The 22,325-nt window shown below is 35.6% G+C and overlaps 1 protein-coding gene across 2 annotated transcripts in view; it reads right to left on the bottom strand.

Moving 5' to 3' along the window:
• Nucleotides 1-22,325, bottom strand: part of LOC149230650 (protein DETOXIFICATION 40-like) — a 186,060-nt gene that overhangs the window by 30,582 nt on the left and 133,153 nt on the right. Inside the window, exons 3-7 of one of the 2 annotated variants that reach the window (XM_089379032.1) lie at nt 18,281-18,367; nt 18,086-18,142; nt 11,560-11,798; nt 11,320-11,357; nt 11,114-11,200 (exon numbers count right to left, since the gene is read on the bottom strand). In XM_089379032.1, coding sequence (XP_089235158.1) covers nt 11,114-11,200; nt 11,320-11,357; nt 11,560-11,798; nt 18,086-18,142; nt 18,281-18,367 — 508 coding nt within the window. Of the gene's footprint in view, nt 1-11,113; nt 11,201-11,319; nt 11,439-11,559; nt 11,799-18,085; nt 18,143-18,280; nt 18,368-22,325 lie in introns of both variants that reach the window. The other variant, XM_089379031.1, reaches the window with a different exon arrangement.

Below are 22,325 nucleotides of genomic sequence, written 5' to 3'. Positions count from 1 at the left end.
ATCCTTTCATTATGCAAGCTAGGAACGACCAATCCTACGAGTTTAAAGGGTTGAGAAACTACAAACTAAGAAAATAAATGGTCGCTCTTTACTTTCAGTCAAAAAGGTTTGCATGCCCCCAGGCATAGCGAAGTAGAGTTTCCAGGTTACCATAAGATTGCTCCGTCCATGTTGCAGACAAAACACTTCCTTGGCGATGTCTACCGAAATAGACAAAGGTGAGTGGCGCGGTCACCTCCACTCACATAACTTTGACGAAGGAATCTTATTCCAGTCTAATCCCATTTTCCTAAATAGACGGGTGTGTCAGACTAGTCATATATCCTCCGCGGAAACCTACCCTATACCCAAGGTTTTCCTGCCGAAACAGACCAGGGTGCATGCCCCCTGGGTTTCAGTCATGTCCTCCCGAATCACTCGCGCTCTTCAGGTGGACGGACTGGAGATTGATGAGACATTCCTTACATGAAAAGACCATTTAGGGATGGCATTTGACTATTAGCTATGTGTGAGCCGGGGAACGAAAGCTGGTCTACGAGCTTGACCACTCGGCCTTCATGTGGAAAACACATTACTCTAAAGAGTGAGGAGACAATGGCTCCCATGCTATAAATATAGTTGCACCCAAGGAGTAGATTATAATCTAGAGGTCCTTGGACTACCATTACGTTCATGTAAATGGTTTTCCTTCTCAACGTTATGGGCACATTGGGAAGGATCCCTAATGATCGATTGGTTCCTTTGTCGAAGCCTGTCAGATTTCTCATCTCAGGCAGAAGCGATGGCGAGCCAAGCGCTTCCCAAGCAGTTGAGGAAAGGATACTCACAGAAGCCCCTTCATCTATGATGGTACCGACCATGATCATTTTGTAAGCTTGTACAATGATTCAGAATGGTACATTAGCCAGTACCCGGGGTCTACCTAGTAGATTCCAATCGAAGGAAATGACTAGGTTGCTTGGAGGTGGGACTGAATAGACGGTCGGATATGGCTCTGAAGAACTTCCTTCCTGCGGTAAAGGAACGGGTAGACTGCCCCCATGTTCATCGGAGTCTATGTTTACGAAAATAATTTGAACGGTGTCGTTCTCATTCTTTTTGGTGATTGTGTCATCTGAAGATGGACCTTCCAAAGACAAGACCGGGTCGACTGCTGCCTCAACCTTTTGACTTTCGTCTGGTATGGATTCAGCGGGTTTATCTTTAATGACATATGCTTCAACCGACCACAATGGCGTCGGTCGGATTTTCAACTAGTGATGGGCTCGGCAAGAGTTTCTTGTATCCGGGAGGAAGCAGTAGCAGTGAAGCAGGATGGTCATCCAAGACTCTTTTAGCTTTGTCTAGGAAGGGACAATGGTGGACGACATGATCGCCTTCACATAGTTTACAAGGAAATTTACATTTCCTTTTTTATCCAAATGCTTCACTTTCACTAGTTGATGGTGTACTTTCAACATGATCTTCAGAGGTTGATGACACCGGATTGTGCAAACGAGGAGACTAGTCCCTTAAGATCCAAGGGATGCAAGGACAATCTTGATGATAATGGTCTCCTTTGCAAATGACACATGGAGATTTAGGCTTGGATGGTGCAGTGTGTGGATTTTCACTAGGCGATGCCCAGTTACCCTTTTTTGCCTTCGACTCCTTCTTCTTCTTCTCTTTCTTCTCCTTCCCCTACTTCTCCTTCTTAGTTACTTGATTTTTGGCCTTACCAGCTTTATCAAGCGAAGAGGAAGGAGGAGAGGGAGAATCGGATGAAGTAGAAGGTTGGGGGGTAACTTTAGTATCATCCAGTTGCTGACTCGATTGTTCAGGAATCACGGTGTTCTGAACGACGGTTGTCAAGAAGAGCCATATTAGTAAGCCAATCGTCAATCCTGGAAGTGACAATGTGGCCATATGAGGTGCACCAACATCTTCCCAAGAGGAGAAAGGACTAGGATTTCCTCCAAGGGGAAATCCTTGGTTGGTGGACTCCATTTTTCTCAACCTAAGACCAACGTGGGAATGGTGATATTATTCCAATTAAAATAAATTTTAGACACTTTGGCACAACTTGTTTTTCAATTTTTAAGAGTCGAGAAAAAACAAAAGATGACTCTAGTCGCCTTCGATTTTTAATGAGCCTGAAGTGACAAGTGCTCAGATGGACCTTTTCCTTTAAGGAGTCTGAAAAGGAACGAAAGAGACTACTCTGGAAATCTAGACAGAGGGAATACCAAACCAATCGCAAAACTACAGAATACTTTTTACGGTACGGCAGTCAATCTTACCGCATGTTGTGTTCAGTGCATTGCGATCGATAGGGCGGCAGACACGTCTTCCTATGGATAAAGGATATAGCCTATTGTGGTCTCCCAATATATACTCGACGGTACGTGGGAGCATAAGTCCGTACTGGCACTTGTCGTCTCAAAGAGGAGGAATCACCCAACCAACAATGAAAGCGACAGTTACCAGGCTTTACGACGCCAGAATACATCTCTAGCCTAGACTTCTAAATTTTGTGCGTTAGGTTCCAAAGCGTTTTTAGGTTCATTAAATTTATTTTACAGTTGATCTTTCTTAAGAAATTTTCCTTTCAAGTTCACTGCGTGATGTAGATATACAATTCCTAAAATGCAATATAAAATGATAAACAATCATTTAATCTTCTTTTTGCAATGAAAATCCTAGCTACTAAAGAAAGAGAGACGATATTCTTTCAACATAGAGCAGAGAGCACACACTAGATGCACTGTCCTAAATCAAACCAACAAGCAGTCTAAATGCAAATGCATATGCATGTATTTGTTTTCAGCTTTCTTAATGTGTGAATGACAAGAAGAATGCTAAGTACAAATCTGAATTATTTTTTCAAAGAGACAGTACTAACAAATTTCTCTTCAAAAACGAAAGGAAGATAACGATGACACTTTGCTATTTTGAATTGAGAACTGCTTTTGACACTTGAAAAACTACTAATTCAAATCAAATACAAGAGTAACTGTATAATCAACCGTCAAGAACAATAGAATTCTTTTCTTTAACTGAAAACAACACTTGCGACACTTTCAAATCAAAAGACGACAGTTTGATTATGCTATTTTTTGTAAAAGAGAACTGTAAATGGCACACAATACATAAAAACATTCACAATTCTTTGTACTATGGAGGCAGAATCATGCAAAAGAAGGGAGTTTCTACAGTGGTGTACTGATCACAGACAGAAAAACTCCTGAATAAAGCTGAAGAGAGTGAACACAGAAACCAAAATCTGAGAATAGAAGAGGTCTTGTCTGATTAGCGCACCTGCAACACAAGGAAAGTGCGATGCAGTGCACCTACTACACATGGGAGGTGCGATGCATCCAGATTCCCAAGAGGAGAAAGTGCGATGGTCCAGGGACAAGACTTCAACTTGGTTCCAGGTCACAGTTTGCAGCTTAGTTCAGGGATTTAGGCCGAGCTAATGATGTTCAGTAAATATAAATCATAGGGGTTGATCTAATGAGGTTACTAGAGCCACCACTAGGGCAATTAGAAGGTTTGCAAATCGATTGTTCAGTTTATAAACAAAACCTAGAGATAGACTGAAGCAGCATTGATCTACTTTGCACTTGCATAGCAAATGCAGTTCGAAGGCTAGCTGGCTTGACTTCAGGCTCCGTCTGTAAGTTTATAAAACAAACAAATATAGACAAGCAAACAATCTATTCGCTCCCCAGTGGAGTCGCCATTTTGTTATTGGGAAATCTAGTGTCCACTCGGAGTTGCTAGTCCCACTAAGACTAGTAGCTATCTTAGAAACAAACAAACTAAAGCTACTTTCGTTGTCCTTTATGAGAAGTAGATAAGAGGGGAACAAAGGACACCAGCCTCAGTATTGCGCTTAGTTCCTCTCCCTTCTGACAGATCCTTGTTGCTTTGCCTTCGTCTACCCAGCTTCAAAGAGCACCTATGGAATCAAAGCAGCATAATACTATCGAAGAACAGAGATCTACAATCATAAACAATATAGGACCAGATATATATTGACCACACAAATGCATATATCATCAAACACACAAGAATGTGGAGGAAAACTTGAATAGCTTTATTAATATCAAGAATAGCAAAGAGGATTACAACCAATTGTTCTGACCCAGTGTCATCCTCCCAGCATGAAAGCCCTTCTTCACCTCATGAAAAGCTTAGATCACCCAACACTATGATATTCCACCAAGAAACCAACAGCACTTCCTTACAAGATACAAAATTCCAGCCTCTGGATCTCTGGGATGAGGGATCCATATATAGATGATTGCAGGGGGGTGAGTCAGCTTCTGGGATTTTGATTAGTGTCCTCTCTCTAATAGTTCTTGATTCCACTTGGAGATTGATGATCTCTTACTCATCCCTGGGCGAATTCAGAGAGGCAAGTGTCACAGACGAAGTTTCTGGAAGATTCCGTGATGATCCACCTTTCAAACTGTCTCTGCCATTTGTCTACTCTCGCCCATCGCACCCTACAGAAGGGCTTTCCAGTATGCATCACACCCTTTTCACTGGGCAGGTGAGATGCATCGCACCCTCTGCACTAGGCAGTTTGTATGGTCTAGCTTTGACCAGTTCTGAGTAGTTCACTGTGGAGAACTTCTGGGAGATGATGTCATCAGCTAACCTTGCTCCTTTAGGGTGTGAAACAACACTTTTAGGGACTTAGGAGCCCTTGGCTTATGGACATGTTTGATTGGGGTTGCAGTGCCAAAAAATGTCTATAACACACCATCATCATCTTTTGATTAAGAGCTTTCCAACTATATAAATTTCATCTCATTATGAGCTTTGAACAAAAAAATATGCCCATTAGAATATTTTCCTGAAGTGTCACATCGACATATGATACCATACCACTTAATAGGCATGTGGTAGTCCCTTTTCCCATGTGTCGCCCTCATGCATGCCATGTTAACTGCCACATCAACTTGCTTAGATAATTGGGTATCATATTAGCCACATGATCATCAAGCCAATACACCACTTTGTTAATATTCTTTCTTTCCTTGTTGATCAATCCCAATCTAATCCGATAATGGGCCATCTAATTCCACCACTCCACTTAGTTTTTTCCCACTAAGGTTTCATCCTATCGGGTCGCCAAGACACCAAACAATTATAGAACCCCGCCAATGATGCTTGTTAGACTCAATAGACATATGCTAACTGGAAGGAATAATCCCTATTAATCAATGGATGTATCGGGATTTGTCAGTATCAAGGGATTGTGATGGGGGTTTCTCAAAGGCATTACCTAGCACTTGACACTCAATATCCCAACATTTGGCCATTCAATGCCTTAACATTTGATAGTCTAATATCTTAATATCATGAATTATACAACACTGTTACCTTGAATACCACCTCAACACTACTACGCATGTCATCATTTCTCATCATATTGCCACACTAACACCTTCTCATCATGCCACCACATTGTGATATGCCATCTCACCACATTAGCCAAACTTACCAAGATAGCATATCATGCCTAAACCTTATTTGTTTTAATTGCTCTATGGAGGAAACCCAAATATTTGGTGTCTCAACCTCTCAATTCATGACACCCAATAGCTCAATACTTTTCTTGCTCAACCATAAACTATTGTAATTCCTATACTCCAAAAAATGATAGCAAGGCATTGATACTATGAAATTTGATAATATGAGGAAAATAGTCAATACATGATAAAGAAAAGTCAACTAATAGAATGGTTCTAGTAACTAGCATAGGTATTGATATTTGTCAGTGTTGGAGGTTCACAATAGAAGGCGCTCAACATATTCTCTCCCACCAAAGCTTGATATCCTAATAGTTTGATAGTCCACCTTTAGACTTAAGCATCATTCAATTAGATCTTGGCCATAACCACCCTATCAGATAATATGACGAGGGGTTGGGGGAAAAGTCTTCAATCCTTAAATTTACAAAACTTTCGATAAGAAATCCTTGAAATCCTAAAGATCATCCCCAAATTTCAGAACATCCTACTAATCCTTTCAACTAGTTTCAAAGAATTGAAACTAACTCTAATAATATTGTAGAAAAATTTCCCAGATACTTCTAAATTCTCAAAATATTCTCCATCCTATGAAGGCATCCAACACTATCTTCAACAAAGCATCATCATGACAGAAAGACACAAAATGACCAATGACCAATGGCCAATTATCCTCAACTTCTCCCAGCTAAATGAGAATTATTCTCATTCCTTTTGGTTACAAACTACACTCATCACACTATCTGTATCCAAATAATTACACACAAAGGGGCTAGCATTATGTCTTATCTTTAAAGCAAATAAGGTCTATCCTCTTTAAACGACTTACAAGTCTTCTCATTCAATAGGGATACAATCACAGATCTCCCCCTCCCCCCGCCACCCCTACCCCCCACAGACACAAGTCTGGTAACAACGATTAAAACAAAAGAATACAAGAAGAGCCTTAAAGCTCCATCAACCTTTGGTTACTATTCACAAATCAAAAGTACTTCAAATATATTACAAGAAATATCCTTTATGGAATACTTATGCATATAACATTTATTCATGAAAGGATTCATAACACCTTTAGCTCATCATTTATATTTAACCAAGAAACTGTGATGGTTTCTACTTTACTTAATCTTTGCTAGAATATGAAGAAGGGAGTGCACATTCCACCCCACCATATGCTCAACTACACTACAATCTCTTTTGTAGTTGACCACCCCTGAGCCAAATCCGATGCCTTCAGGGAAAGGTTCTCTTGGGGTGTTGTAGTTTTCATGTCAGGTCAAGGGACATGAAAGCTACTCTTCTACACATACAAGAATCAAGAATTTCCCTTTCTATTTATGAGCTACACGGTCTATTATCTATCATAGAATGGCCTCTTTGGGCTTGCATAGAACAATGGGAGCCCTTCACTAAACCAATTTTCCCTAAACATTTCTCTACAAAAAATCACTCAAAATTTCCTCCTAGCCCTCTAACTCATGTCGAAGGCCTACTTAGTGATTCCCTTGTCCAATTCCATAACTCAAAATCACAACTCCAAAGAGGATGGTTGTGACTTAGAAGGCTTCAATCTCCTTCTATTTAGAGTCACCTTCTTAGTAACCTCATCCCATTCATTTGTTTCCCATGGTTTTTACGGTTCCCTTGCACACACTTTCTCTGGTCTTCTTTCTCTTCTCTTATGCTTTTCATTGTATTTAATCTCTTCTCTCTCTCACATCCCTACAAGTGCTTCCCTAACTAACACATTGCCAATCGAGAGAAATAGATTCCTTTCCTTGAGATACGTGGTCCACCAAAAACCTATAGAAGGGTCATGTAGTTCATACTTCTAGTAAGTTTAGTACCACATAACCCCTAACCCACCCCCCCCCCCCCTCCCCCCACACCCCACCCTCTCCCTCTTCCATTATTCTCATAACTATTGCAAATTTGGTAGTTTAGTTACCCAAATATAGACCTGGACAATTAATTCAAGTAGGTATGGAAACTTCCCAAATTCCCCTGATATCTTTTACCATCAAGCAAGCTTCTCTCTTCAGAATTGGGAGCTATGTTGGATACCCCCTTTTTAAGATTTAGTAATATATATTAAATTAAAATGAATATTTACATCAAAAGGATTATGTTAAAGTATCCATGCTAGTCATTCGACATTATTAGTATTAATAACATATTAAAATTTTGGGAATTAAGAATGAATGTTACAGAACCTACTTCCTTTAAAAGAAAAGTAACTTTTCAATGTAAATTCCAAAAAAACATAAGATATATGGGACAACCTTATTTGACTCCTATATTTGCAATTAATCTCTTCTGCCTAGTCCTCCCAAAAAATTATCTTTTTCACATAAAATATAATTAAATTAATAATATTTCCCAAATATATTTTAATATTAACTTATGTATTTTTAATTAAATATTATGGAGTTCTTGTACAACAAAGAGTGTAGTCTCCCTATGCAGCTAGTTGTTACCCTCAATATGTAGATCCATTTTGGAGGTGATCTTTTCAGCAGTGGTTAAAAAATGATTAGTTTTCTAGAAGTAAATTACCTATAGATGTAGATGTGGAATTTGAGAGCATTATTTAATCATCCTCTTCCTTAACATGATCTTTTCTTTCACGTGGTTGGAGGATGCTCACATCCTTTAAGGAATGTTTAATAGTTGAGTGCACACATTTTGAGGTAGTGCTACACATATGGCATAGATTTACCTTTTGGATATATTTTCTACATGTTTTCATGTGTATTTGTTCATTGAGCATGCATCTCATGTATCCAAGGAAGCATTGCATATTTGGAGGCATTTCCTACTATTAGAGCTTCTAGGGAATTCCATGAGGACACAAGGTATTCAAGTAATAAGCAAGCAATTAACATCTAATAGGAGTTGATTTTTCCATATTTTATTGGCATTTGTGTAAATATAGGATGCTAATTAATGAGAGCATATGATATTCGTTAAATCTAATAACTAACTTGAGTCTACTTTGTAGATACCACAAGAAAATGTGGTCATTTGGGTTGTTGTTGTTGTTTTTGTTGTTATTAAAGGAGAGATTTTTTTGGATGATAACACATGGCATATGATTCACATGGTTAGCATTCAAGTATTGCCTCACATTTAGAGGTGGAACATCATATTCTTTGGCTATATTAGGTAAAATCTGTATCACCGAAGGAAGGAATCTTACTTCTAAGGATCTTGACAAGGCCTTAATTCATCAATAAAACATTATCTAAGAGTGCACCACTTCTATGGGCACCCCATTGATATTTTTCTTGGTCAAATGGTCAAGGAAGGAGAGTTCCCTAGCTAGAAAAGACATGTGGCATGTATGCATCATTTAAAAACGAGTCATTGGACCCTGAGGCACCTTTTTCACATTTATCGAATCACACAACTCGAGAATAGGGATTGGTTGGTATTTCAAGAAGGATTAACGAGCCCTTAATAACACCTTGCATATCAAGGGAGCATTTCTTTTAACAATTTCTCTATGTTATTCCAAGTGATAAAAGGAGCATTTTTTAAGAGCATTCTTTTGAGAGGGTGAAACATGGTGACTAACACATTATCCAAGGCCTAAGAATACCCTAGAGAGGAATGTTCTCGTTGACTTGGTGTTTATGGTTATTTTAGCAAGAGTGGTTGCTAGAGGTTGCCTTGATTAGCACTCTAAGGAGAAGGAAAGACAAATGGCATAACGAATCCTCTTCAATGGTTAAAGAAGCACATTTCAAAGAAGAACATTTCAAGGAATAATTTTGCAAACAATGTTGTCAAAGTGGCATCCAAGGCTCATTTAAGGCCCATTTCTAAGCATGTTTTATTATCTTTTAAGAGTTTGTATCTTTAGAGAGAATCCTTATGTATAATTTAAAATTTTGTAGAACAGAAAAGTGGATATATGATTTACTTGTTATTTTTTTAATGGTAGGAGGTTGAGTTAAATTTTTTATATAAAGAGAAACTCTTTTATATTTTTGAACATGGTTGGATTTATGAGGAGATCCCCTCCAAGCCTAGTTGAAGATTTGTTAGAATAAAGAATTAACAAGCTTGTAAATGTGAGGTTCATCATTTTTTTTTATATTTTCATGGATGTATTTTGTTGCTAATATTACTACTGGGCAATGATATTTTCAAGAAGTGATCTTATGCTTCAACAAAAAGAAATAAGTTTGAGGTGAAACACTCACCATGACTTGTTCAAGGCCCTTTCTTTAAATTTTGCATGACTTTGTGTGATTAGTTATAGAATGTTTATGACAACATGACTATGCTTCTTTCTATCTTGTTTGAACCCTCTTACTTGTTGATTTTGACTCTGTAACCCAATTCATAGGAATTTCTCTTAATCCACCATCCCATATTTCTTGTAAATTTTACTATACACTATTTAAATATTCCACCCTTGTGCTAGAGGAAAATAAACTTAAATAGAGAGGAAAGGATGTTATGCTAATAATGAGAATTCTTTGTGAGTTCCCTTTGCACTCATGTTTTAGGGTTTTATCACTTTGATTAAGAATATAATCGTATATACTTTGAAATTAAGAGATTATTTCCCGCAAATAACCACTAGCGAAAATATTGATTTTTGAATTAGATGAAAGTTTTTGAGTGACATGCAGCATTAATGATTTTAAAATGATTGACATCTCTTATACTAATAAAAATGAAGTTAAAAAATAAATATCATCTTAATTTCAAATAAATGACATTAAATTAACAAAAATGTAAATGTTGATTAATTAGTAGATAATAATAATTTATTTAATGTTTTAACCATGGAAAATTGGTAACACATTGAAGTAACCTAAGTGAGCTTCATGATCAAATCTTGTAGTTGCAACTATAACACCAAGAGTATAGACACTAATAGCTTATGACTTAGCAAGAGTCAAGATGTCACATTGGTGGGGGTTCCTACTCTTCAAGTCTTATCACATGATGTCAAACATGTTCCTTGGAATTGAATCCAAGTGGATGAGAGAAAAAGCCCTACTCCCAACCACTTGAACTACCAACCTAGGACAATAAATAATAATAATAGTAATCTAATTTTATGTTTATGGTCAAGCCAAACACCAAATTGGTATATAAAACCCTCTTGTTTGTGTGAGAAGAGACCTCTCTCTACGAGAGCCTACATAAATATATATACTCTACCCCTCAATATTCACTATTAATTTAGAGAAATTGCATTATAGCCTAATCAACAAATAAAATGGTTCCTTGAACACTTCCAAGAGAATGCCGCCACATACTTCCATATGCTTTCTTTCAACCCATATTGGAATTTAAAAAAATATTTAAAAAAATGAAGTTGATAACTAATTAAGAATGCTCATTTCTAACTTATACAATATTAATAATTAAATAAGATATTATAATCAAATGTTTCGATGTAGAATATTATTTAATAATGCTTTAAATCATATCATATTATTAAAATCTTAAAATAATGATAATTATTTTAAGATAAAAAAAACTTATATAAATTATTAAAATAAAAATTACCATATAAAAATGAAAATTATAAAATTTATATTTATATATAAAACCATAATCCTTACCTCTTTGTCCCAATTTGTTCGATAAGTAATGACTAATAAAATTAAAGTTTGTAAGCATGTTCCCCCTAACATCCCCAACCATATTCCCTGAAATTAAAACAAAAAAACCAATATTAAGTCAAACATAAATAAGTAATAATGCTTTCACAGTTAAACGAAATTTATAATTTCTCTTAACATGTGAAATATATATCTTTTCAACTCACCTTGACTTCATATCCAAATTTGAAACCCAATATGCAACCTGTGGGTATCCCAACAACATAGTAACAACCTACATTAATATATGCTACAAGAGCTTGCCATCCACAACCGACAGCAACACCTGTGGAGTAATACAGAAGGAAAAAAACATCTATCATAATGTTGTGTTTTCAATGTATCAAATCTGTGAGTGAACATTAATATATTTTTAACATTAATTAGAAGTGTTTATAAATAAGAACCTGAAAGTACTGGCTGCACACCATTCAGGATAACCGAGACAGCAAGGAAAGGAGAAAGTTCTGCTACTGCATGTGATACTTCCTCTCCCTCTGTAAATGCATAGCTCATAACATTTCGTAACAAAAGAATTGCAATGGCAAAACACACTGATATTAGGAAGGACATCAGGGTAACCATTATCACTGCAAATGCTGCTGCTTTTGGGTTTCTGGCACCAAGTTCATTGCTTACTCTAACACTGCATAAAATACATTTAAAAACTTATTAATAAAGGGTTTTAATGCATTTCATAACATACACAATTATTTATTTGATTGGTATTGAATAATACAAGTGAGTGCATGTTATAAATGTGCATGGACCAACAAAAATTGAACTTCCATATTTATAATAAATCAGCAAGTATGAGCAAGGCCACATGTAGAGAATATAGGCGCAAGGCCACATAGGATTGAGATGCAAGGCCACATGTAGAGAATATGGGTTTCTCATAGGATTGAGGTGCAAGGCCACATGTAGAGAATCTATATGCATTACCAATTAAAGCAATAACCATGTGGTGCATGGCTTGTGCAAGGATTTTCGAGTTGCTTGAGTTGTTTATTGTAAATATACAGTGATATCCTGGCTACTCTTTGTGATGATAATGCACGTTCTTTCTTCTTGAATCAAACATGCATTATTTTAATCTTAATGTGTCGAAGTAGTTGGTCTCATAGATGTTTTATAAAGTTGTTTTAATCGAAAGAGACTCAACTACATGGATTGAACCCGAGACATATATATCTCACTAAAGCAATTGGAGGGATAAGATGTTAAGTCATGAAGGGATATATCCATTTTTTGATCTTCAATGTTGGGTTATGTAATGGGACAAACTAAAGTCTTTATGTGACTCTTCAAGCATGAAAAAGTAAGATGTTTTTCATAAGCAAGTTAAAGATAAAGGAGAGTGTGTTTCTTTTTATATTAACTTTATTAATAAATTAATATTTTTTTTTGCATGTGGTTCACAAGCACCTTGGTCAGTGAGTGATCGCTACATCCACGGGAAAATCTGGGCGATAGCTAGGCTAAATCGCCCCTCGGCCTACTGCAAGACCTGACCCCAAGGGCTTCGGATGGATTTGACCCTGTGACCTCCCGATGGCGAGGCACGGTTTTTGACCAACTAAGCTAACCCCTGGGGCTAATAAATTAATATATTTATTGTTTAATGTTGGAGATCTAATTTATGTAGTTCTTTTAAATCTAATGTTTTTTTTAAATTATATAATGTATTTTTATTGGTATTATCGGTGAGAAAATATGTCTATCTTTGAATAGTTGTATGAGGTCATCTTATCAAAGAGATGTAAAAAAGTACTGGAAGTCATATGGAGGTTGATTGTGCTCGACTGTCCTTAAAATCTAGGAGAGATGATTACAAGGCATAAAATGACAATCTTAGTAATTTGAATCATTGTCATGGGGTGGTAAACATCTTTGTCCAAACGAATCTTTGATAAGTAGAAAACGAGAGGGACATATCACTAAACATTATCCTATGAAGAGGTAGGGAAAAAGGAGAAGACAAGGTTAACAACATGATGAAGGCTATTTCTACCAATTTAACACTACATGAGGTGATGTATTTGATTTATTGTATAAATAAGTATATAAATTATCATTGTTGTCAATAACATCCCAGTATATCTAATACATTTAGATGGAAAAATGATTCATTATGGTACAAAGATCACATATATCTTTGTAATAATTCCCAACTTGAGCAAAAGATTCTTTTGGAATTGCACACCTCCCCTTTAGGAGGGCACTTAAGATTTTTAAAAGCATACCACAGGGTCAAGAAGGAATTTTTTGGGGATGGTATTAAATCTGATATTCAAAAGTTTGCGACGGACTATTTGGTTTGACAACAAAATAAAATTGAGACAATTAAGACCTCAATTCTATTATGACCTTTAGCCATTCCAAGTTAGCGGTGGGAGGAGGTCTCAATGGATTTTATCAAAGATTTACCCAAGTTTGAAGGAAAGAGTGTCATCATGGTGGTAGTTGATAGACTTACTAAGTATGCACACTTTTTTGCAGTATCTCATCCTTTTGAATCCAATACAATTGCTATTGCATTTATGGAAACAATTCAAAATATACATGGAAACCCAAAGATTATTGTGAGTGACAAAGATCCCGCTTTCACTAGAAAATTTTAGACGGAATTATTTTATTTTCCTAGCACTCAATTAGCTCATAGCTCATCTTATCATCCTCAGTGTAACGAGAAAATTGAGATAGTGAACAAATGTTTGGAAGGATATCTTTGTTGCTTTGTATATGATAAACAAACACAATGGGTCAAGCGGTTACCTCAAGCTAAATAGTGGTATAACATTTCGTTCCATGTTGCAGCGAAAATGATCTCATTTATGACACTTTATGGATATCATCCACCATCCATCACATCATATTTAAGAGAAAATTCTAAGGTTCAAGCAATGGAAGATCACATTGAGTATCAACAACAAGTTCTCCAACTCTTAAAGGATAACCTCACTTTGGCACATAATCGAATGAAACAGCAGGCAAATCAGCGTCGCAGTGAAAGAACTTTTGATATAGGCCACTGGGTATTTTTACAACTACAACCATACAAACAAATGTCCCTCAAGCAAGCTAGGAAGGATAATACGTTATCACCCAAGTACTACGGTCCTTACAAGGTGTTGCAAAAGATTGGTACTATGGTATACAAATTGGAGTTGCCTACATATTCCCTAGTATACCCTATTTTCCATGTTTCATGCTTAAAGAAGGTTATTGGTGACAAGCTCTCAGTTCAAATAGTGTTTCTAGAATTCGACGAAGAGGGAAAAATCATATTTTATCCTGAAGTAGTCATGGAGACAAGAACCCGACAACTAAGGAATCAATTAATTTCAGAGTATCTCAATAAGTGGAAAAATTCGCCTGTTGAAGATTCCACATGGGAGGATGAAAATTTTATACAGAAGCATCCAGAACTACTCAAGCCTTGAGGAAAACACTTTTTTGAAGGATAGGGGCATGTTAGGTCCCTATAATACTAGAGTATCCCCCTTATTTTTATTGTTAGTGTAGTTTTGTATTGTTATTGTTGTGCCCATGTATCCCCATGTTGTTATTTTTGTGCCCCATAGAAGCCCACTATTTTTATTGTTGAGCCCATGTATCCCCCATGTTGTTATTGTTGTGCCCCATAGAAGCCCACTATTTTTATTGTTGTGCCCTTACATTATTATTTTTATGTAGGCTCTGATTATATTTTGTCCCCTTAGACTCTTATATATACCAAGGAGGTCTTATCATTTGTATCATCCACGAATTATTCATTTATGTATCGTAAAGGAGGTTTCCCCCTCAAAGATGATAACTTTTAATCTGTTGATCTATCTTTTCTTTCACTTGTGAGTTGGTTGCATAACACTGTTTCATATTATATCCCATGAAACTAAGTATACATAGCTTGAATACGATCTTCATTTTCCTTTGAATCATTTACTATGTCACCTTTAGCTCTTTATGGGAGTTGAATCCACCATTCTGTTATTATCCCCATAAATCCATTAATTAATTGGATCATAATATATCTTGGTGTGAGTGTAACATATTCTGCCTTTTCTACAGTTACCTAATTTATGAGCATATGGAGGGAAAACATGTCTTCTTCTATTAACTAGCATACCAAATTAACTATTGGATGATCGAGCATTATAGAGGTTACTTTGTTGGTCGCATTTATTCCTATGGATGTAAAACTTGTATTCTATGAAATAGAAGGCATTGGGGTATCAAAAGGAATATATTTAGGATCATTTTGTGTTGCCATCATCTGAAGATATCTTTGCTCATATTATGGCTTTAATGGATGTTGCCACTTTTTCATATTAGACACCTCATTTTATTTTCTCTGGAAAACATCTTCACTCTCTCCAAAATCCCATTCAAATTTCTCTTCTTGGGTCTGAAACATGTTTATAGATTTATTCCTTTTATGCTTAGATTATGCTTAACTATCTCTAAAAATATCCTTATGCTCAATCGAAGGACTTCTTTTTATTTTTCTAGATATTTTTTTACTTCATCCAGTCTAATAAGAAATGCATCTAGATGATTTAACCTTACATTTACTTTATTCGAGTTTCTCAATGTTGTAGTGTTTGTTAATGCATGTGACAAAATATCCACCCTATTTTCCAAATCTTTTATCTCTTCTTTCTATGATTATGTTGTTTCTTTTATTTTTAGCAAGTCTTTGTGCAAGTCATATATATTTTGACTAGTTAGCATAGTTTGCAGATTTGATAAATCCAAAAGCTTGCATTCATCTAATACTATCTTAGATATTGGAGAGGACCTAAATAGAAAATATCCCTTCTTGGTTTTCATATCTTTTGAAAACTACCTAAAGGGAACTATAGGTAGGTTTCATCTAAGGATGTATGACTCCTCTGCACCATGAACCTTTTTTATATTCCCTAGCCCTTCCTTAGGATGAGAAATAATGCACAACTAAATAGAGGGGTTAGAGGTTTTCATGGATTTGAATCCTTTGATATTTTTTATCTTCTCTTGACATGTTGGGCATTCCATATACCTCTCTATATGTATGTTTAATCCATGCTCTATGCTAGAAAATGATTATTGATAGGTATGGGCCATTTCCTAGGAAAATGGATATAGTTCAAGAAGTTGTAGAGATAGAGATCTAATTATTACAGATAATGGAATTGGTGTTTTTTTCTTAGACACATGGGTGAGCATTTGGTGTTTAAGATTGGATTATTTGTCTTCCCATGTAGTTGGATATGAAATTCTGGTCCAGTCAAAGGTGAGTGGTTGGGATTGCTTAGACTTATCTTTATCTATACCATGCATTCATGATGTGGTTTGTAGTGTCTTCTTTAAAGGTGGGAGTGTACCATTTACAAAATGAACAATCACCATAGATTTTAGCTAGATAATGCAAGACTTTATAGACATGTCAAAACTAGTAAGTAGAATATAGGCTTTTAGTAGATCATATATGTATGGGTCATCTAAAGAAACATAATACTTCGAAAATATTGTAGCAAAGTTCAAGCCATCATGAAGAGGGGTGAAAATCCTCTGACTAAAGAATCAAAAAAATTATTATGGATGGTGTCAATTCTGCAGAATAAGGAGAATAATGATAAATATGGTCTTACAAGCAAGCTGAGACTGAACTTGATGGCTCCTATATGGGCATATTGGTATTTTTTTGTTTTTTCCCAATATATTATATCTTAGTCAAGGAGATTGATATTTGCATGGTATTCTAATGGGGAGAAAGAAATGTCTACATAATGTATTTTATTAAAGGGATGAGAAACATAATTCCACCAAGTTAGCTTGTAAACATCTATGTTGGGGGGTGGGGGGGCATGGGGGTGTGGGGGTTGTTTCCCAATGTTCAATAAAATAATTTTCATTCATAGATATTAAACTTCTACTACTATTTGTTGAAGCTAATGAAGAAGCATGATGTTCTAATATAGACGTCACTAGAATACCATTCAAAGAAATTTCAGTAAAGTTTATTGTGTCCATGGAAGGATCCAGACTAGTAACTTGATGAAAAGTGGATAGGATCGAAGATAAGACTAGGGAATCGCCTTTAACATCGTAACACGTCAATCCTCAGCTTCAAAGACCATAACTCATGCTTCACATCCCACTATCAATTACTTTTCATAGTATTTACTAGCAAATGAAATTGCATGAAGGAATAACAAGATTGACAAAGAATTGCAAAAAGCATTGCATGATAGAAATAAGCTATTACATATTATAAACTCAGAGACTTTACCATTGGAGACATAAATTTCCTTGAACTCGACTCTAATACCACTTGCACCTAGGACCACCCAACTACTTGCACCTCAAACTTACACCTGGAAATTTCCAAGAGCTACAGACTAGATCTCATACCTTTTCTTGTGCTTTAAAATATAATCTTCATATTACAAGCATAAGACATTGAACATCAACATTCGCTGCTTTACAATTTAGATTTAATGTTCAATTTTGCTCAATAAATAATTGTCATTAAGTCCTAATAAAATGGTGTTTTCATCTTTGAACTAATTATCCAATTCAATAATTTTAATTTCATTGCACATATTCTCTTCTATTCATTTCATACTAGATATTTGATTTAATTAATAACATCAAGTAAAAAGATAACTTAACATAATGTTTAACATAATGTTTTCATCTTTAGAGTAATTATCAAACTCAATAAAAATAATTTGATTGTGCATATTCTCTCCCATCCATTTTAGAGTAATTATCAAGCTCAATAAAAATAATGTGATTGTACATATTCTCTCCCATTCATTTCATACTAGATCTTTGATTTAATTAATAATATCAAGTTAAAAGATAACTAAAATTATTGTAAAGATTTGAGGGAAGATTAAGTAGGACTTTCTATGTATTCAAGATTCATAAGAGATAACTGACCTGGCTGCTGCATTGAAGCCAACGGAAACCATGAAGACCCACCCTAAAATTGTCGTACTGCAAACAACATAACATATCAATAAAAATGAGAAGGCACATTCAGTCAAATTTGTATATAGTTTATAACAATTCAGCAAATACTTTTTACTATTCTTGTTAATAAATAAAAAAGGGTCAAATAAGAATAACATATACCATATAGATAACGAGTCTAATGCGATTTCTGCATTTTTTAAGAGCCCTGCCAATAAGACCAATATTTGGAAATACCATGTTTCCAAACTGGCCCATAAAACATAAAATTTAATTAGTAAGTGGAAAGTGAAATTCTAAACCTAACCATTTATGCAATCGCAGAATATAATTATTTTCAAACCATTTACGGAAGTGTATAATAAAAGTAATTTCTACACAGTTACATATAAGTATTTCAAGTTTTTAATGTTTTTAAAATTTTAAGATACATTTTAATATTGAGGTTACCGCTTCAAAATCCATTGTAATCTTAACCAAAAAAATTGATTTAAAATCATAAAGGTAAAATAAAAATGAAATATGATAATAAATATAAGTTTCTCTTGATTTGATAATTAAGTAAATTAAGCAATTAAAAAGAATGCAGGGAAGATTTTGGAAGGATAGAAAAATGGTAACTTTTATGGGTATTAGGGTTATTTTGGAAGGATAGAAAAAGGGTAACTTTCATGGAGTATTAGGGTTTTTTTAATACTGATGGTTAAGTGAGGAGTAGTTGGACTACTCAGCAAACCCAATGAAGGGTATTGAAATGTTCAACAAGGAAGATGACCTACTTTAGAATGAAAGAAAGAGGATTAAGCTTAGTATGAGAGGATGGAATTATCAAGTATGTCTCATCATGCACTATATTACACTTGAAATCCACTATTATGTGCCTTTTTTCACGAGATGTGACCGTGTTGATGAGCCTAAAGTATGATGATTTCTACATATGTGGCCTTGTGGGATGACTTGATGTACAAGTGTTCAGGCTAGTGATAGCCTAGGTCCCATATGGTGGATTCTCATGGCAAGTTCTTTTAGTCCCCATTCTCAAGGTGCTTGGTTTTGTTGTTCCATTCGACTATCCATTAGTGGTGGTAACTCCCATCATGTTGGGAATTTATGTCCTAGGTGGATATTCAAGCATTTTGGGATGGATCTGCTAGGACACAAGATTTATGGGAGCCCTAGTTACTTACTTTATGCAATGTAAAATGTGATTGAGCTTTGTAAGGGTTGTCACACCCATGGTTTAGCACACCTATTTTCCCCACATTGACCCTCTCTATTCTTATGTATTTTCCACACTTTGGCCATGATCCCTTGGAGGTGATTTTACTCATGTTCATTCATTTTCATGCTCCCCAAGGTGGTCTCATAGTTTTTTAGGCATATCATATTCTTTGAGTCACATGTGGGCTAGTAGCATCCACTTGGACACCCCTTATAGATACTAGAGAACTACCCTATTTTTAATTTATTTGAGCCAATTTTCATTACTATAGAAGGTTGACCCACACATGTCAGCTTCTATGGTAGTGGTGGGGGTATTTTCAATCTGATTTGATGATGTGGATCACACTTAAGTGAATTTTCACCTCACTAATATGACATGGAACTCACTTAAAGGAACTTTATGATGAAAAGAAAATTTAAAAGTATCCTTTATAGACTAACTAGATCAAAAAGGAAAGTCATCCACCTAAATATGGATTTATTTCACTTGTAGAAACATTGTCAAACCTGCTCTTTCTAGGGATCAAAAGGGGAGTTGACAAGGAACCTTGCTTGCACTCTAATGAAGCCTCCATGCATTTGAATCAAAATGTTGCACTCCTGAAGCAAACCAACCCTCTTCTAAGTTTGATGTCTCTTTGCTTATTGGGGGTATTATGATTATTTTTTAGACTTGGAAAGTAATTTATGTATTTCATGGCAGTGCCTTAACCTAAGGTACCTCCATGGGTGATCCAAGTGGATATTGGTAGCCACCCACCTCTTCAACTAACTCATTGGTTCTCTATATTCTTAGAAATTTTTCTATGGTTTTTCGGGTCCTAAACTTACAAGGCCATTTTGATGCCCTAAATGTTGTTTTATGGCCATTCAGGGGGTAGGGGGTTTCCATGGTACGACTAGGACCTATCCAAAAGTTGTAATACTAGGACAGTTCTTTCCAACAAATTGTTTTGCACACCAAATGAACATTGTATGCAAAAGTTGTGCCCCTAAGAAGTTGATGCACCAACTAACCACCTTGAAGTTTGCCAACCTCTTAGTGCTTCATCTTTTAGGTTTAGAGTTTTAGACATTTAGGGTTCTTTCTTTATGTTAAAAGGTCATTCTTTTATCCTCTTGTAACATGATTTTGTGAATGTGTGTTGATGCCATCTCTCTCGCTTGATAGATAGCTACCACCATTCTAGCTAGTTTGCATTCTACAATATTTTTTTATTTTATTATTAATAGAAGTTGGATTTTCAATATATTACTATGCTCTCTACTACATTTATCTACATGTGTGTTTCATTTCCTTCCCCTAACTTTAATTTCATTCCTTTTATAATGAATATTAGTGGTATCAGAGCAATATTCTCCTTGTTGTTTCTTAGTGCATGTCCTTAATGAGGTTAGGGTATAGAGAGTTGGCTCTCTAGCTAATTTCACTTGGGAATGATCACTCTCACTAACCCAAGAAATTTCACATGGAGGAAAAGTGATATATGATGTGAATAGGAGGTCCTATCAAGTTGTAGCTTAAGGAAGCACTAAGACAATAAAGCAATGAGACAGTGGACAATTTTTCGTAGTTCCTTCAACAATTGCCAATAGCAACTGAGGAACCTCCAATAAGTAGAAATTTCAAAGGTATGATACCCTTCAAGACATAATTTTAATTTGATATCCCATTGTTTGAAGGCTAAATATATGCAAATGATTTGGATAAATTGTTTAGTGGGATATCACTTTTGCACTTCTGAAAACCCTTCCCCGTGTCAAATATTGTTGGTAAGGTTATTAGGAAAGATACAATGAGGAAAAATATGTGATCGTTCAAGGAAGGACCTATTTGAGTCACTTTTGTTGATTCCCTTAAGGAGGAAATATGCTTTGTAGGTAACTATAATGACTAGTTCATGAGAAGGACAACTATATGGTAAGACAAATACCAAATAGTCATTAAGTATGCCAATATATTATATTCCATACCTTTCACTAAAAACATAATTTCAGAGACTCTAAGCAACGTTTGGTGCTAAATTATTGTAGTGGCCTACATAGGAACATCTAAAAAAATATGGATTTCCTTGGAATCTCCTCATTTGGAGACACTTATGGATATCTTGCCAAAATTGAGTAGAAACTAAAGCAAATGGATAAGTAGGAGTTTGGCCCTACAAATCTTCCATAAACAAATCCTAGAAAAGGCAGCCCTAACTTGCAAAATAAGGGACAAAGCAAGGAGAGAGAACCTCATGACAACTAGCCTAAGTCATAAGAAAATAAGGGTAAGGGGAAGTTGAAGAAGGATACTAGAAAGTGTTATGAATTCAAAAAAATACCTAGCATAAAACTAATGAATGTTGCTCAAATATATCATTTTTGGTTGAAATTAAAGAAAAATAAACAAACTCTAGTTCAAATTCTAATTCATAATAGGATAAAATAAAGTAGATCATCAATGCAGAACTAGGCACTACCATCATGACCACAAAGATCCAACCAAAAGAGTCAAAGGATATTAATAAGAGTGAGCATCTATTCCATTCATAGATGCAAGTTAAGGGGACCCCACTGCATTTCATTATTGATAGCAGGATCCAAAAGAACCTGATCTCAGTTAAGTTCATAAGGAGATTGAAGTTTCCAATAGTGCCACACCCCCAACCATACACCATTGGTTATTTGAGCCATGAATGAGACATTTTCATTAGTTAGTAATGCTACTTGTCTTAGAAAATCAAACCCTTTAATGAAGAGGTATTGTCTGATGTTTCCCTACTCAAACTTTGAGTTTTATTTTAGGACAACCTTATATATGGAAAAGGTATGTTTCTTATCAACTATTTCCTTGTAGTGTCATTGTTACTCTAGGGGTTCAACTCTACATCGTACTAGAGATTGTTCCAACTAATGAAAATTCATTTCCTTCAATAAAACAATGTCGAAAGGTAATCTCTCACACTACAAAGCTTTTCCTCTTCATGGTGCATTAGAA

The sequence above is a fragment of the Pinus tabuliformis genome, chromosome J, assembly GCF_031772625.1.
Source record: "Pinus tabuliformis cultivar Carrire ecotype Pingquan chromosome J, CPIR1, whole genome shotgun sequence".
Classification (NCBI taxonomy): Eukaryota; Viridiplantae; Streptophyta; class Pinopsida; order Pinales; family Pinaceae; genus Pinus; species Pinus tabuliformis.
This window is presented reverse-complemented; position numbering and strand designations above follow the sequence as displayed.